Source organism: Pollachius pollachius (genome assembly GCF_949987615.1).
Source record: "Pollachius pollachius genome assembly, chromosome: 17".
In the NCBI taxonomy this organism is placed as follows: domain Eukaryota; kingdom Metazoa; phylum Chordata; class Actinopteri; order Gadiformes; family Gadidae; genus Pollachius; species Pollachius pollachius.
In genome coordinates this window covers 7,728,364-7,747,245 of record NC_136950.1, presented here as the reverse complement: position 1 = coordinate 7,747,245, position 18,882 = coordinate 7,728,364, and the positions used below count along the sequence as shown (strand labels likewise).

General features: G+C 44.8%; 1 protein-coding gene across 1 annotated transcript in view; it reads left to right on the top strand.

Annotated features, from left to right (window-relative positions):
- Window positions 1–368: 368 nt before the first annotated feature.
- Window positions 369–18,882, top strand: part of ralyl (RALY RNA binding protein like) — a gene marked incomplete at both ends in the record, with an annotated part of 51,741 nt that continues 33,227 nt past the window's right edge. The window contains one exon of the mRNA XM_079755086.1: window positions 369–624. Coding sequence (XP_079611212.1) covers window positions 369–624 — 256 coding nt within the window. The remainder of the gene's footprint in view (window positions 625–18,882) is intronic.

The following is an 18,882-nucleotide window of genomic DNA, read 5'->3' as shown; positions in this document are numbered from 1 at the left end:
CCCTGTCCCCTTCTTCCACCCCGTCCACATCTTCTCCACCCTGTTCACGTCACCTCAACTCCCTCCTCCTCACCTCCATCAACCATTAAACCCCCACCCTTCCTCCCTTCGATTCCCTCCCCCTCACCTCTATCTCCCTACCCCCCCTCCTCTCCCATTACCCCCATCCCCCCTATTGCCCTCACCTCCTCTCCCATTACCCCCATCCCCCTATTTCCCTCACCTCCTCTCCCATTACCCCCATCCCCCTATTGCCCTCACCTCCTCTCCCATTACCCCCATCCCCCCTATTGCCCTCCACTCACCTCCCATTACCCCCCCCCCCCCCCTTCCTGTCTGTGTCCCAGGAGGGCGACCAGCGGAGGAGAATGACGGGCAAGACTCAGACCAGCAACGTGACCAACAAGAATGACCCGCGCTCGCTCAACTCCCGCGTCTTCATCGGCAACCTCAACACTGCCCTCGTCAAGAAGACCGACATCGAGGTCATCTTCGCCAAGTACGGCAAGATCGTGGGCTGCTCGGTGCACAAGGGCTACGCCTTCGTGCAGTACATCAGCGAGCGCAACGCGCGCGCCGCCGTGGCCGGCGAGAACACGCGGGTCATCGCCGGGCAGCCTCTCGGTGAGTCGCGCTTTTATGGGTTCACCGCTTGTTCGCCACCGCCCCAAGCCTTGGAAGCGTGTGTGTGTGTGTGTGTGTGTGTGGGGGGGGGGTTTGTGTGTGTGTGTGTGTGTGTGTCTGTGTGTGTGTGTCTGTGTGAGTTTGTGTGTGTCTGTGTGTGAAAGTGTGTGGAAGTGTTTGTGTGGTGGTGCTTGGTCACAATAGGTTGACCTTGCAAAAAAATTGAATTAAATCTGATTTGATGTTAGAAGGACAGTGCGTGTGTGTGTGTGTGTGTGTGTATGTGTTTGTGAATCTGTGTGGGTTTGTGTATGCGTGTGTGTTTGTATGTTTATCTGTTTTTGTGTGTGTATGTGTGTGTGTGTGTGTGTTATCATATTTTTATTTATGTGTGCAGTGTGTGGTTTGCTACATGCCTGCAATGTGTTTGGACGTTTATGTTTTTGTGTGTGCATCTGTTTGTAACTTTGTTTTTGTGTCTGCATCTATATTTGAGTGGGTATGTGCGTCTCTATGTGTGTGTGTGTGTGTTTGTGTGTATTTGTATGCTTATGTGTATGTGTACGCGTGTATCTTTTTCTGTATGTGTGTGAGTGTCTGTGTGTGTTTGTGTGTGTGTGTGTGCATGTATGTTTATTTATGTGTGCTGCGTGCGTGGTTGCTACATGCTACCAATCACGTGCATTACATCTGTCTCATGATATGGGGGTTAAGGGAATGAAAGTAGCTGGAAGAAGGCAATTTCTTTCAATAGAAATAGATTTGTCCCTCATGGGGACCTGTAGTGCCGTAGGCATCCTACATCTCTGCCCCCTTGGCTGTTAAACGCTGGAGTGTGTGTGCTGTTGTCCTCCCGCTGTTCGGAGGGAGAGGGGGGGAAGAAAGAATTCCCAGTGGTATCCATTAACGCAACCCGCGCCCAGCGCGAGCACAGTTTGATTCCAGCGTGTACCAGAGAGCCACTCCAACTCCCATGAAAGTATGTCAAAGTCCTTGACGCTGCTGCTGAACTGAAATAGCACCACGCCATTATTATGGCGTGCCTTGCTGATAGGCCGAGGTACACTGCGAGATCGCCACACTGCACTTCCCCAACTGGGCGAGGTCGATTGATTTGTGTTTTGTCATTAATGTTTCTGAAAAGAATGTTTAACAACTCACTCAGGTTGTGCTATGCGAGTTACAAGAAAGTGTGTACGGGCTCGGCGGACTTTATGGACTGAGAGGGAAGAGAGACAGGAATGTAGGAAAGTAGAAAGGGAAGAGAGACAGGAAAGTAGGGTAAAACAAGAGAGGAGGAACGCCGTTTCGCATCGGAACACAGGCTGAAATCAAACCCGCGGCACTACAGCATATTGCTTGCATGGTTAATAGCAGGGTAAGCGCCCGGCTCCGACCAATTAGCTTGGATTAAAGTAGCGCCGTAGCATGCTAGCCGCCTGAGCGGTCTGCCCCCGGTTGCTTTCAAAAGATTTCACGTCCGTAAGGTCGACACGGTTCTGTCTGTGGTAGACACGATTTAGGCCGGTATCAAAACAGACCATCACGAGCCATCACGGAACCCAGAATGTGAAAAGCCTCAACGGTTATTGTAACGACACCAGTGCATGACCGAGCCCAAATTGTCAATTCTCTCCAGGTCGTAGCTTTTAATAAAGAAAATAAAGGAAAACGTTTTTCAGGGGGACTTTAATCAGAAGCTTTAAAAAATGCCGTCGCCTCAAAGAAGGAGAAGAAGAGACGAGATAGTTGTTTTGGAGATTTGTTAAGCAGGACAGAAGGTTCATGAATGTATAATAACGTAGATTGCGGCCAGGAGAGTTTTATTCAAACACACCGCCCTGTTTTTTTACCGTTTGTGATTTCAGAGAGCAAAGAGGCGAATGTAGGAGAATAATGGGCAGATAGTTGGGACTTTGATGAAGGTTTTATCACGTGGCCTCTTAGGAACTCAAATTACATATTTGGTACAAAATGTGCTTTATGTGATGTGAAATATTTGCGTTTTGCTAGGGCCAATGTGAAATGTTCAGCATTTGTTCAGTTATAAAACAGTTATATATACATGTATGAATTCCCCTTACTTTGTGATTTCACTTTTTAATGAATGTTCAGTTTGCAGAGGTGAATTCTCTAAACTATTTCAACATTTCTCTTTGTTTGTTGATTTGTTGTTCGTTTTCACTCCCTTTTTTTCTTTGTCTTTTTCGCCCAATTTGGCCTGCATTTGGTGGTGATTTAAAGGTCAAACGCAGCCAAAAACATCTTAATCATTTAAGACTCAAGACACACCGACCTTGCTGACAATTTGACTCTGATTTCCTTCCGCTGGAATACACATTCTTGATTTGACATGAAGGACGTCCTCACACTGCACTCTCACCAACGGCCCTCTCTCTTTGTGTTTCACTCCGAGAGGGGATGGAAACGATCGAACAGACACCGCCTGTGAGCAGGAAAAATGCCCTTTACACAGGTCCCGCCGCGCCGGGTGCACCACCTACCCATCCCTTCAAGGACAAATCCCTCTGGTCGTCCTCCCTCGGGGTTTTCTCTTTGTCCTTTCAGAGGTCTTAGGGTAAGTAGGTGGCTGCTGCACGACTAAGGGTCTGTGAAGCCCTTTGAGGCCATAATGGCCGTGAAGGTCTGCGGAAATAAAGTTATCAGGACTCGCCCTGTGTGCTCGGACGGAACGAACGGGGAACTCGTTCATCCTGCGTCGCCTTCCATGTATGAACTCCTGTGTAGTCTCTCAGTACACTGTTATAAAACTCTGGCTCCAGCTGAGATGTACGAAATCGCAAACCAAGAGGAACTATTCTGGTGCATATCCTAATCCCAACTATTTTTCTATATTCCAAACACAGAACCTTTTGGTTGGAAGCCAAACAGCCTAGCCACTACTAGACTATCCTTCTCTGTATTTCCCTCATTTTTTTATGTGCTTAAGCAACATGCAATTCATCAAAATGAACTTCAGCAACATGCACTTCACCAACATGCACTTCCGTAACATGAGCTTCAGCAACGTTCACTTCACTGACATGCATTTGCATGTGCATGGGGGAGAAGTCGCAGGGTTTATGGTCAAGTGGGTCAACACGCAGAAGTGCTGCATAACTTAGCCTAACAAGAGGCACCCTGGGGGGATTGAACTACAATATGACTTCCTGTTGATTCACACTCTGGTCGGGGGGGGGGGGGGGGGGGGGGTTAAAGCCATGTCATCTTCTCATTGGTTGTTGGGCTTGGATGAGAGAGTCTACCGAATATGTATCCTACAGCGTTTGGGACAAGTGTAGAGTTGTTCTCTATAGTCTCTCTACCTCTCTCTCTTTCTCTCTCTCCTCTGTCTCCATCTCTATCCTTTCATCCTCATCTTAGACTCTCTCTTCATCCTGTACGTAATTTGGTGAATCCATGGTGACGGCCAAACAAGAGTGGCATTCCCATCACTCAAAGACATCTGAGGGGATGTGTGTTCTCCCCCCATCCACAGATACCTCTCCAGATGTGTATGAGTGCGCACGGATGTGTGATTTGGAGTGCCTAGGTCTGGATGTGTGTCGATGCTTGTGTGTGTATCAGTGTGTGTGTGTGTGTGTGTATGTGTGTGTGTGTGTTTGTGTGTGTGTGTGTGTGTGTACGTGTGTGCGTGTGTTTGTGTACGTATGTGTGTTTGTGTACATATGTGTGTTTGTGTGCGTGCGTGTGCATGTTTGTGTGTGTGTGTGTGTGTGTGTGTGTGTGTGTGTGTGTGTGTGTGTGCGTGTGTGTGTGTGTGTAGGGGGTGTTTGCGTGGGTGGGCGGTTGCGCTCTGCTCTTCCCTTCATTGGCCACGGCGGGTTGCCACGGACAAAGTCTAACAGTAATTACACTCCGAGTGCTCCCAGCATGCACTGGGCCTCAGAATCATCGGCTCTGCAGTGGCGGCATCTTCAGACCTGGAGACTTCGAAGCACCTGCACGCGCCGTGAATACCAAACAGCTGGGCCTGGAGATCTTCCCTTTCATTTATATATTTATTTCCCCAGGAATACTTGATGAGTTGGTAATAATAATCAAATAGAGTTCTTTGATGTTGCCGTTGCTGGCGGCGCTGTGATGGGAATTACAGAATCTCAAATCTTCTTCTTCTGTGGTGTCGCCAGGAGGTGGGTGACCTGATTGGCAGAGGCTGATGGGAAGCCTCTGGTTCGAGAGAGAGTGTCACGAGTAATGTCACAGAGTGGCAGAGCCAAAAAGAGAGAGAGAGAGAGAGAGAGAGAGGGAGAGAGAGAGAGAGAGAGACTGATTTGAATATAATGATTTAAAAGAGTGAGAGAGCGAACTACAGCTGTAGGGTGCGAAACAGTTTGAGACAGCTGATTCTGTTCCACATCCTATTTCATTGCTACTTCGTCCTGTCTGTCTGCTTTTTCTTCCTCTCCGGACACTTAATTTATGGGGACATTCACTTCCTGTCTTGACACTACTCCTTCCTGCCCGGACACATTCTACTTCCTGTCTGGACACTATTAATTTGTGTCCGGACACATTCCATGTCCTGTCTGGAAACATTCCACTTCCTGTCTGCATTGTGATATTAATGAGCGCAGCGAGGGGCTCGTGTGTGATGGATCACCAACCACACGCCACATCGTGATAGCAGGACAGCAACCTCGGAAATAACACACACACTCACACACACAAACACATATATATAGACACACACACACACACACATGTATGCACACACACTCACACACAGACACACACATATACAAACACACACAGATGCAGGCACACACATTCACACACATGTATACACACGCACAGAAACCTACACTCACACACACACACACACACATACACACATACACAGAGACACACAAGTATGGACATCCAACACACACACAAACACACACATACACACAAGTATGGACATCCAACACACACACAAACACACACACACACACATACACACAAGCAAACACACAGACGTACACTCACAGACACTCACACACTAACACACACAGACACACACATACAAATACACACAAAGACACACACACACAGCCACAAACACACACACACACACACACACACACACACACACACACAGACCCGGCCCCCTCAGAGGATTAAAAGGAGAAGGCGTCGCAATCAATCGTCATTTCAGGAGCCAGGATGATGAATCACACGCAGCACAGGAGGCACAAAACAAACAGCAGCAGAGGCTGCATGGCGAGAGAGAAAGTACACACACATTGTTGTTGGAGAGAGAGAGAGTGCACGAACACACAAGAGAGCCAGAGAGAGAATACGCACATTGTGGGAGAGAGAGGGTATGAACACAGGAAGAGAGTGAGGGATTATGAACACAAACGGAGTGTGAGACAGAGAGAGAGAGAGAGGGAGAGAGAGAGAGAGAGACTATAGACACTGAGAGATTATAGACACAGATGCTGAGAGATAGTATTTACAGAAAGGATGAGAGAAAGAGCATATACACAGAGTAGGAGAGAGAGTGTGTACTAGGAAGAAGAGAGGATGATACAGGGTGTGTGTGTGTGTGTGTGTGTGTGTGTGTGTGTGTATGTGTGTGTGTGTGTGTGTGTGTCAGGGGGGGGAGGGGTACTGTATCTCTAAGCCTTGAGATTGTGTCTAGTCATCATATTGTAGGCATGCCAACTCCAATCCCTCAGCCATCCCATAAGATTCACTGGGGTTGTTTTCTTTTCTCTAATTTTCCTTGTTGACAAGATTGCCTTTATTAGAGCACTCATCTTATGACCTCTGGTCAAACTTGTTTTAACCAGTTTGAGCTTGTATCTCTGTCTCTTTTAAAGGGAATGATTGGTCAATTGCCCTCCCTCGATTTTTTTAAGTGATCTTTGGAACTATTTAACCAAACATCCAAAAAATTATGAAAAGCAGTGTCCTTCCAGGTGTTGTACTAATCAATTTTAAACATGCATTAGTGTAAAAAATCCAATCTTGGAGCTTTAGACCTCTGCAATTTGAGACTAATTTCCAAACTCCTGTTTCATTTAAAACATTTGGAGAAAATGTTACTTATTCAGCTGAAATCCTTTCAAGACAAATATAGCATTCTTGAGGGTTCCAGTCCAGATTTAAAACCGTTCACAGAACCCTGCACTGCAACTTTAAAATTTGATACTGATATTTTATTAGTTAATAACTCAGGGGACTCTGCCATGCTCATGCTTTTAGATCTCAGCGCTGCATTCGACACAGTAGACCAGAGTGTCCTCGTTCCCCACCTGGAGCATCGTGTTAGCATTAAAGCCACTGCTCTGAAGTGGTTCAGGTCTTACTTGTCCGACACAAGTTTTTCTGTCAGCCCTGGTGAATCCGTATCGGCCGCTCCGCCTATCACGTGCGGAGTCCCTCAGGGTTCCATTCTCGAGCCCATCCTATTTTCTCTTTAATTTATTCCCCTTAGGGACCACTCTTAGAAAATATGGCATCTCTTTCCACTGCTATGCGGATGATGCACAAATTTACCTGTCGTTGAAACGAGGTGATGCAAACTATGTTAAAGGACATCAAAGTTTGGTCGGCCTAACATTGTTTAAACTTTATTTAGAGTAAAACTGGAGTCCTGATATTTGGTCCCAATAGCCTGTTATATCCCTCAGCTTGACCTGTGTTCCCTGGAACCATTTGCAACACCCACTGTGAAGACGCTGGCTGTGATAATGGACCCTCATTTTAAATTGGAAAAACAGATCAAATCAGTGCTCAAATCTAGCTTCTTCCAGCTGAGGCTTTTATCCAAGGTCAAGTCCTTCATAACGCTCAGTGATTTTGAATCGCTATACATGCTTTCCATCTCACCCTGACTTCATTACTGTAGCGCCCTTCATGCTGGTGCAAGTCTGGCCTCCCTCTCACAATGGCAGTTGGTCCAGAATGCTGCTGCCCGCCAACAGGAACATGCATGCAAGGGCACAATACCCCCGTACTGGCCTGCTTTCAATGGCTCCCCATACGTCTTTGATTGATTTTAAGGTTTTAGTGTTTGCTTGCAAAGCGTTAAATGGGCTAGTTCAAAACTTTCTCTCTGACCTTTTACAACCATCGTCCCATCAAGGTCACTCAGGACCATTGACCTGTTGCTTTCAGTGGTCTGGAGATCGAGGTTGAAGCATCAGGGAGGTCGTGCCTTTGTAGTTGAAGCACACAAACTCTGGCTGGCCCCTTCTTGCCTGTTTTTAAATCCCGTCCTGAAACCATTTTTCTGCCCCCTTCGCATGTAACACAGTATGTGAGTTACATTTCTTTGTTGCTTTCTGTTTTTTGTGTTGTTTATGGCTTCTTTAATTGTACAGTACTTTGGTCAACTGCCATTAATTTTTCATATGTGCTCTATCAATTGATTTGATTTGATTTGATTTGATTTAATAAGAAGCATCCCGTCTGAGACATTGCTGCACAGTGAAATATGCCCACCAAATCAATACGTGGATGAATGAATAAAAGACCCCAAAAACAAATCAATGGCTAAACAGGTGACCTAAAAATCCTAAAAGTCATTGAACAAATTAGCAACGTCATTTGTTGGTTGTTTGTGAGGCGATATTTTGTGCAGTAAAACAAGCAAAACATCCTCTTTACCGTCTTAAAATACACATTACTCCGCCACATTGTCCCCAAAGCAATATTCCCCATTTCATTCAAACGAGAAGCCATGATAAACACACGTCGGCTGTAGCCTTCTGGCGGACCGCTCCGGAAGGAGAGGGTCGCGACCTGGACATTGGAAACCCCTGTCATGGAGCAGAGACCTCCTGATCTGGTGATGTAACGGCGGGGCGGGGTTGGGGCCCTGGAGGGACCGCAGTGTGGAGCCAGGCCCCCCGCCAATGCTCCCTGATCCGCTGTACTGAAACCTGGCAGGACCCCAAACTCCCCCCCCCCCTTCCTATCCTTCACCCCTCAAGGCCCCCCCTCTGCTTTTATGTCCTGTTCTCTTGGTCAGGACCTGAGACTGACACAGTGTGTGTGTGTGTGTGTGTGTGCGTGTGTGTGTGTGTGTGTGTGTGTTTATCAATATGGATGGTCACGAATGCCTTTGATATGTGTACCTATAATATAATAATACTGAAAAGATTACACACACACACACTAAAACACACAGTGGAACACACTCTACCATGCCCACACATACACATAAAAACACAACTGCGGATTCCCAAACACTCAAATAGACACACACGCACATAGACACATATTTTTACAGACAAACATACCCCCCCACACACACACACACACACACAGTCCACATGCAAAACGCACGCATAAACACACAGACAGACACATACTACCGTACATACATACACACACACACACGAACATGCAAACACAAACACACACTCACACACACACACACATACAGAAATATACTAACAGACATACAAACACAGACACACACACACAGACACTCAAATAGAGACAGACACACACAAACTCACCCAGACACATACTTTCATGCACAAACATACCCACACGTCCAGACACAAACTGAATCACACACACAGTCAACACAGATAAACACACACACACAGACCAATACTCCACCACAAACACACACACTAGCACACACAGCTCCAGTGTAACCAGAGCACGTCTGTCTGGTCGGAGAGAGAGAGGAGGCGTCAGGAATAAAACCTGCTGAAAAGAGGATTTAAATAAAACGTAAGACAACCTGAGGTCTGCCAAATATAACCTCTCTCTCCCTCCTTCATTTCTTCAACTTCACCTTCTCTGTCTCATTATCAGTCTCCCCCTCTCACGCCTCTCCATCCATCCCTCCCTCCCTTGAAATGAGTCTCCCTCTCTCTACTCTGGCTATACCCCCCCCCCCTCTATCTCTCTCTCTCGCTCCCTCTCTCTCTAGCTCTCTCTCTCTCTCTCTCGTGCTCTCTCTCTCGCTCTCTCTCTCTCTCTCTCCCTCCTCTCTCTCTCTCTCTCTCTCTCTCTCTCCCTCCCTCCTCTCTCTCTCTCTCCCTCCCTCCTCTCTCTCTCTCCCTCCCTCCCTCCTCTCTCTCTCTCCCTCCCTCCTCTCTCTCTCTCTCTCTCCCTCTCTCTCCTAATCTTAGCCGGTGTCTCCCGTCCTTGGTGGTGATTAGAATGCACTCTGCTCGTCTGTCTGCTCTCTCATTAATCACACCAGACCAGACACAGAGCAGCGAGCATGCCAACACACACTGACCTAACCCACCTTGCACACCCACACATACTGACCTAGAACAGAGCGAACGCCAACACGCACGCCCACACACACACACACACACACACACACACACACACACACACACACACACACACACACACACACACACACACACACACAGGAGGAGCATGGACATCTACATACATTAACGAGGAGCATGCACACCCACAAACACTGACCAGGAGCAGCGTGCACACCAACACTCACACTGACCAGGACCAGCGTGCACACCAACACTCACACTGACCAGGACCAGCGTGCACACCAACACTCACACTGACCAGGAGCAGCGTGCACACCCACACACCCACTGAGGGAAAAGCACAGGCTACTGTTAGCAAACTCAGTTCCCATATTTCTAGTCTAAACTATCCTGTTCTATTGAACTGTGTTCGGCTTTGCTCTGCTCTGCTCTCCATTGTCTTCTATTATATTCTGTTCTGTTTTGCTCTATTGTATTGCATCATATTGTATTGTACTCAAGTTATGCTGAGATTCTGTTTTGCTAAAACAACCATTATGAAGCTGCCGTTAACTCCATGAAATGAGAGAGTGCATAGTTAGTGGTGCATAGTTAGTAGTGCATCATTTAAATATTAACACAAAGCAACACTTTCATGAACGGTTGCATCTGGCAAACAGTGATTAAAAGTATTGTTTGTTTGTAAGATGGTAATCCTGTTGCCCAGACACACACACACACACACACACACACACACACACATACACACACACACACCTACACACAAACACACACACACACACACACACGCACGCACACACAAACACACACACATTCACATTCATACACAATGTTACTTAGCCCAACAGCCAGTGACCACCCAATCATTATTATAATCTTACACTTTATATAGTTGAATTACAGCCGGACCGGTTCATAATAATTTCACTACGCATTGCCCTGTACAATTGTGTATGTGACAAATAAATAAAACTGACTAACTAACATTCATACATGCGCCCCATGTGCAGTGCTTGTACATTTATATGTGAATTGAAAGGTATGTGTGTCAGTGTCTGTGAGTCTGTGTGTCTGTGTATGTGTTTGTAAGTGTTTTGTATTGGTCATTATGTGAGCGTTGGCTGTGCACCCTCAGGGAATCGTTCTCGCCTCGGAGATAGTCTACACACCTGATGTGATAATCACATGACATGTATGTTGTAATGTTCATACAGAGTTGATTGATCTCTCTCTCTCTCTCGCTCCTCCCTCTCGCTCTCTCTTTCTCTCTCTACCTCTCTCTCTCCTTCTCTCTCTCTCTCTCTCTCTCTCTCTATCTCGCTCTCTCTCTCGGCAGCTTTTGGTAACACAACAGCCTTACTAAGCTGTACAGATTCAGATGGCCATTAATATTTCATGAGAGAGCGAGCGAGCGAGAGAGAGAGAGAGAGAGAGAGAGAGAGAGAGAGAGAGAGAGAGAGAGAGAGAGAGAGAGAGAGAGAGAGAGAGGGAATGAGCACAGGTGATTTTATTTTTAGATAAACACACACACACCATAGAAACACACACACACACCCCATAAACACACACACACACACACAAATACACACACACACACACACAAACGCATGCATACAAACACAAACACACAAACACCACAAAAAAAACACACACAAACACACACTACCCAGTAATACTTTCCCTTGAATTAAAGGATGTAGAAATATTTCTGCCTGTATAACAGGCAGAATGATATTATATTATGTGTACCGCATATGATGAATAAATATGTAAAGGCTCTATGTATGGATGGCTGGTGTGCGGATGTTGAGACAGATCTACAGGACTGCTCCATTAGGTCCAGAGGGAACTCTAGGAGGTTCTGCTGGCGGCTGTCCGGGCGGTTTGAGCCAGGGGTAATGAGCCTGCACCTCAGATTAGTCTCCCAGCGCACATTCACCGCTTACCAATGCTGTGTGTGTGTGTGTGTGTGTGTGTGTGTGTGTGTGTGTGTGTCTGTGTGTGAGCGTGCGTCTGAGTGCATGTGCACGTGCATGCGTGCGTGTGTGTGTGTGTGTGTGTGTGTGTGTGTGTGTGTGTGTGTGTGTGTGTGTGTGTGGGTGTGTGTGTGTGTGGGTGTGTGTGGGTGTGTGTGTGTGCGGTATGTGTCAGAAATCGGCAAGCTGCTAGACTGACCAGCATGCGGGTGTGATTGTGTTAATATGTGACTTTGTGAAAGAACACCAGTTCTGGCGATCTTGTGTGACCTCACAAAAAAAACAGTCGATCTTGCTTGTGACTTCTCAAAAGGCATTGTTCTAACAATTTTGTATCTTGACTTCACAAAAGACAATGTTGTAATGATCTTGCTTTGTGACCTCACAAAAGCATTGTTTGAACAATCTTGGTTTGTGACCTCATAGACAGAAGCTTTCTAACTGTTTAGCTTTGTGACCTCACCAAAGGTGTTGAGACACACTCCTATAGTACACCTGATGTAGACACACCTCATATGCAGATATGGTAGTGGGAGATGATTGATTTACAAGCTACAAATATTTGATTATGCACTTCAGAAAAAATCATATTTAAATGGATTATGAATATATAATGACGTAGTTACATGAATACATTTATTTAAAGGTTAATACAAGGTCCCTGAGGTTATGACCATACCGTATTCGGAAATCAATGGTCATGAATTACTTAATAACTGTCTGCTAGTGTTGTTGGTACTAACATGTTCAAGCACAAAGAAAAAACAATTAAGAAGCTCTGTCTATTTTTCCAAAGTTATAGTCAGATAGTAAGATTCTTTCGACAAGCTTAAAATAGGGTCATGGGCCAACAAAGTTTAGGAACCACTGACCCGTTAGACAACCATCCATGAAACTGAATCCCATCCCCAGCCCTCTGGCGCCCATATGACAGACAGTCCTGCATTTCTGCATTTTTTCACTTTTTCAAAGTTTAAAGCGACCAAACATTTCCAACACTGACTCCACTAATGGTAGAGGTTGCGCGTGGAAGACTCGGCAGCAGACAGAGATTCCCGATGGGTTAGACAAAAAAATGACAAATACGCCTATCGTAAGTTGTTTTGAATATTATCCCTGCTTATATTCCAAAATCTCTCTCCCGAAAAACAAACTCCTTCGTTTTTTTCGGGTTATTTTTTTATTCCGAAACCAAGAAGAATGAGGCAGGATGTGTGATGTAATATTCCGCTTCCTTTCATGATGTAACAACCCAATGCGTTGCCATTGGTTCCCTGGCGTTGTGTGTGGCGCGTTGACTCTGCTCCAAGGCCAAACACCCCAGAGAGCGATAGATCAACCGTTCTGCACGGAGGCAGAGCTTCCATGTTCTCAGCAAGAATGGGATTTAAACTAGTGTTACACATGATGCAGCGGTATCTACTCTCTCCTCCTGTTCATACGATCATCATCAAAGTGTTGGTCCACCTCTCTCTCTCTCCCTTTCTATCTTCATCTATTATATGTGTAGCTATATCTTCCTTTGTCTCTTCCTCCTCTCCCTCGCTCTATATTTGTATATGTCTCTCTGTTGCACTCATCCCCATCTTCCCCTGTCAGTATCGCCGTCTGATTTTGCCTCCCTCTCTTTATCTATCTGCTTCTCTCTCTCTCTCTCTGTGTGTGTGTGTGTGTGTGTGTGTGTGTGTGTGTGTGTGTGTGTGTGTGTGTGTGTGTGTGTGTGTGTGTGTGTGTGTGTGTGTGTGTGTGTGTGTGTGTGTGTCTCTCTCTCTGGTTCTTTCTCCCTGTCTTTCTCCCTTTCTATCTCTGTGTCTTTCTCTCTCTCTCTGTCTCTCTTTCTCTTTCTCTCTGTCTCTCTTTCTCTTTCTCTCTGTCTCTCTTTCTCTTTCTCTCTGTGTCTGTCTGTGTGTATTTCTCTCTCTTTCTGGTTCTCTCTCTATTTCTCTCTCTCTCTCTCTCTCTCTCTCTCTCTCAATTCAATTCAATTGAATTGAGAGACATTTGCATTTCCAAAGCAGGTGAACAATAAAATAAACAGCGTTATAAAATAAAATAAAAAGTAAAAAGGTAAGGTATATATTATAATAATAATGAACCTTTAAATACAAAATATCTATACATATCAAATGTTAAACTATGAAAGTACTTTAAAAAGTAAAATGTGCGATATTATAAAAATTACAAAAAAAAAATCTCTCTCTCTCTCTCCAGTGAAAGCTGAACTGAATAACATTAACTGTAAGCCTGAAGGCCCAGGGTTCCCAAAGCAATCTATTGTTTACTTTGTCTCTATCATTACATCATCACTCTCTCTTCTTCACACCTCTCTCACCCCTACGCTCTTTCCCTAACATCCGATGAATTAACTTCTTCTCTTCCTCCTGCACTCTCTCGCTATTTCCACTCTCTCCCTCTCCCCCTCTCTCTCTCTCTCTCTCTCTCTCTCTCAAATTCAAATTATAAAAAGCTTTATTGGCATGACTATTGTGGTAAACCAAACAGTGTTGCCAAAGCATTACAGTGTTACAAATATTATGTATAATTACAAAAGAGAACGTCAGACCAATATGTACATATATCAACCTATAACAATATAACATAACATACAGATGTACATATGTACATACAGAAATAATAGTAATATTATAATAAAATTAAATGAATGTAAAGAGAAGCTACATAAATTACATTATAGGTTACAAATATTCATTGAAATAAAACAAAATAAAACAGTGAGGCCTGGTGTAGAATGTCATCCTCTCATGTTGTGGCAAGCTGAAATAAACTGCCCTGCAAGGACGGCGCTCTCTTTTCTCTCTCCCATTAATATTTTTAGCTGGTCTACATGGGAGTTTATAAAATGTGGCTGTTTTTGACCGAATTTGCTAAAGTATACTTTGCGGACATTTTTGAATTTGGGGCAGTGGAGGAGGAAGTGCTGCTCGGTCTCTACAGCAGCTTCTTCACACTGCTGGCACAGCCGCTCCTCTTTGGTAGCCATGATTTCTTATGTTGGCCTGTTTCTCTGGTCAGGTACAGGTCAGGGGCCACAGTGTACTGCCTGCTTAGGGCCAGATAACACTGCATTTGGCTCTGTGTGTGTGTTTTAGTGTTCCAATGGGTGAGGTAGGTTTGTTTCTGATGTGTTTGGTTAAGTCTAATTGATATGTTCTCAGACTGGTCCTGAGGCAGAGCAGAGGGGGAACCTGTCTGTGGACAGAGCTTCAGGACCAGCTGAGTGAGAGGACTTCTCTTCATCTCTTGGCTTTGCAGGGCTTTTTGCTGGAAGGAGTGGGGGTCACTTTGTTTTAGATATGGCTAATAGTTAACTGATAGTTTTTGGATTTTTAATAGCAGGGGATACTGGCCTAATTCAGCTCTGAAGGCGTTGTTAGTGGTTGTCCTGTGTACCTGCAGAATGCTTTTACAAAATTCAGTGTTTGCAATTTCAATTGGATGTTTTTCCCATTGGTCAAAAAGTTTGTTTGCGGGCCCCACACTTCACTTCCATAGAACAGGATGTGTTCAATAAATGCTTGAAGTAGTTTGAGCCAAATTAGAATTGGAATCTGAATGCAGTGGCGTTTCTACATGTAAAAAACAGGTGGGGCTAGGCTAATATTTTTTATTCTTTTAAATGACGAACCAGTGTCCGTGACGTCACCCGTTTGTTTTCAAAGTCGTGGCGATCTTTGTAGACGTTGACTCCGCCTGCTCCCGGCTATCCTGCACAACACAGGACTGTATGTAAAAATCTAGTTCAACATCTGACCTGTGAAGGGCAGTCATACGCTAAACAGCGTCTAAACTGCCGAAATCTTTCGGCATGTTTCAGCCTCCGACATGTGTGTTAGCAAAGTTATCCTTCTCTTCTTCACTACCGGACTTCTCGCGTGCGGCACGTGAGGTGAGGAGGGAGGTCACTCGAGTCATGACTCATCACAACACACACTACAGCCAATGAACGGTGAAAATGAAATTACACTGTAGTGGAACGAACCGTATATGTCCTGTAGGGGTCCTGGTGGGGCAAGCCTCACCAGAAGTAAAATAATCTCCGTCCACTTCAACAGAGAAACACTCTGAGAATGCGTATTTCAATTTTTCCAAGTCCAATACACATCACATTGGGCTGGTGGGGCTCCAGCCCCTCTTGCCCCTCCAGAAGAACTCTGAAGAAGCAAGCCAGGGTCGACTAAAAATGAACTAAAAGCGCCAAACTTATTATTTTACAGTACTTTCTGGGGAGATTTTTTTTTAAATATATTTATGTATAATTTATTTTATATATCAATTTTTAAATATTTTTATTTTTTCATTTCCTTTTTTTTCTTGTGAGAGTAGGTGGGGCCGAGCCCCACTTGCCCCTAATGACCAGTCGCCGCTGTCTGAATGTAATTTTGTCTTTTGATTGCATCAAAAGCCCTGCGTGCTTTCTCTCTCAGTTCATTGACTGCTGGATTTAAACTTCCAGTGGAACTAATTTTCAGGCCTAAATAATTATATTCTAAACAGCTTTCTATTTCATGTGTTCCTATTGTGAAGTGCAATGTGTTTCTTTTCTGGAATATGATGGATCTCTCTCTCGCTCTCTCTCTCTCTCTCTCTCTCTCTCTCTCTCTCTCTCTCTCTTTCCCTCTCTCTCTCTCTCTCTCTCTCTCCCTCCCTCTATGTCCATCATTCATCCTATCACAATCATTAAATCTTTCTCTCCCCCTATCGCTTGTTGTCTCTCATTCATTAACACGCCTCTCTCTCACACGCTCTGTCTTTATGTCTCTCATTCCTTACCTCTCCCCCTCCGTCAATAATAAATTGTCTTTCTCTGTCCCTCTCCCTATATCATTAATTCCCTAGCCTAATTGTCATCATCATCTCTCTCTCTGTCTCTCCCTCTCTCTCTCTCCCTCACTCTCTCTTTCTGTACATCTCTCCCCATGTATATGTATTTGCTTACTCACGCGGCCAACATAATCAAGCTTTGCCTTGAAGGAAGGAGGGGTGAAAAGGGGGCAGGAAGAGGGCTTGCAGATGTGAATCAGGACATCCAGTTGTTTGTGCAGACTTGCGCGGCTGACTCATATCTGGAAGACGTGGCTCACGCCAGGGGTCCATTATCTAGTAAAGGTCACGCAAGGGTTAACTGCCCCTTTAATCGCCCCCGACAACCCCCCGCCACAAATAAACACACACACACACACACACACTCACACACACACACACACACACACACACCTCAACCAGCAGCCCTGCCGTGACGCTGCGTGGTTAGCATGCTAATGCTCCCAGCACCATTTAAGACCCAGGACTCTTTTACAATGCCCTGTACACGAGCAAGAAAAACACATTCAGCAAATGATATTATATATACATGTATGATGTATAGTCTAAAAATAGTGATAATGGATTTCTTTCCTGCAGTAGTTTAGCAATTTTTATTTGAAAGAGATGCTCCAATTCCATAAAGACATCTCAAATATTATCAGGAGTCTTGGTATCAAATGTATAAAAACAAAGCTGAGTTATATGTTTTACTTCCCTGACTGTCCAATGCTGGGCCGCTGTTTCTCAGCTCTCTCTCTACTCTTTCTTCATAGTAAGCACGGCATTACCAATCAATAGCTCGGCAATCAGCAATAGCTATTTTCTGTCGGATCAGGGTGTTGCCGAACGGTTTCCCGCCATGGCGCCACACCTACTCCATTTGAAGGTATTAAACAATGTGCAGGCAACTGTAGCCACATTTTCTGCAAGCTGCAAGCCTGCACGGTGCCCTGAGGCCTATCGCGTCACAAAGAGAGACGCAATCATTTAATGTGCAGGTAAAGACTCACTCAGTCTTCACTAAGTACAGAAGTGACACTGACACAGAGTAATAAATCCTCTTGGCCAAACCGGTGTACAGATAGCAAGTTTGTTTGCTGTCTACACAACCGGAAATTTTCTCAACCTCAACAAATAATAAAGTGAGATTTCTGTTTATTTCCTTGTCTACCTCTATGGTATAACCTGACATGACCTCAATTGAAACAAACTGTGAGCAGCAAAAGCGTTTCCACCTAATTCTCCCTGCAGTCATTAGTATTTGAAATGTAGGGGGGAAGACAGATTCACATATCTAGTTAGTTCACAGCCAACCTATTAACGTGTATAAACGAAGAGAATACGAAATCTGAAGTTCAGCTTACATCGGCTAATCCCAAAAGGTTTCCAGGCCCACAAAGTTTCTGTGCAGAAAATGTAATCTTTATCTGAAAAACACTCAAATGGATTTGCTTGTGGAAAGAATTTTAACTTGAAAGCGAGGCAAACTTTGAGTTTGAAACTTTGCAATTCATGTGGGTACATTGATATATTCTGTGGAGTATTTCCTCTAGAACTACAGTTAAACTACAAATACTGTAAGATATATTCATAGATTCAGCAAACCCATATTTTAGCTTGGTACAATTGGGCATATGAGTCACCTCTGGTTTTGGTAATCACACTGTTAACAATGAAGAGAAGGAACCTTATTTACGATCAGATGATCGACCAGTCAACTGCACATTGATTGTAATTAGTTTAACATTTGTAATTAGAGCAGTGTTTGATATATCGAACAGGCTCAGTATGTGGACCATCCGAGGCCCGGATGTGTTTTGGAGGGAGTGACGTCCTGTGTGACAGAATTATTAACGAAGTGTGTCTGTATTTACGCTCCCCGTCTAACCAGAAGAGATGGGCTGTCATTATTACTCGGAGCCGTGTACGTGTGTCTGTCACATGAGATTTCAGTCTCTTGTTGTGATGGGCACCTGTTAGAAACGGATGGGGAGTGAAATCGTCAAACCATTGCCCGGTTTGTAATGTTTGGCTAAGAATAAGAGACTCCAGAATCCATCCCACTGTGGTATTTCAGCGCCCCCCTGTGTCCAACTGTGGTTACTACACTCCTAATGACCCGCAGCGATTCACGGCATCATGGGTGCAATTGCGGGTCGTGGAAATCCTATGGATATGTGGCATTGTTTGAACCGTCACTTTGACTTAACGTGTCGTTGTTACAAAGGGAATGT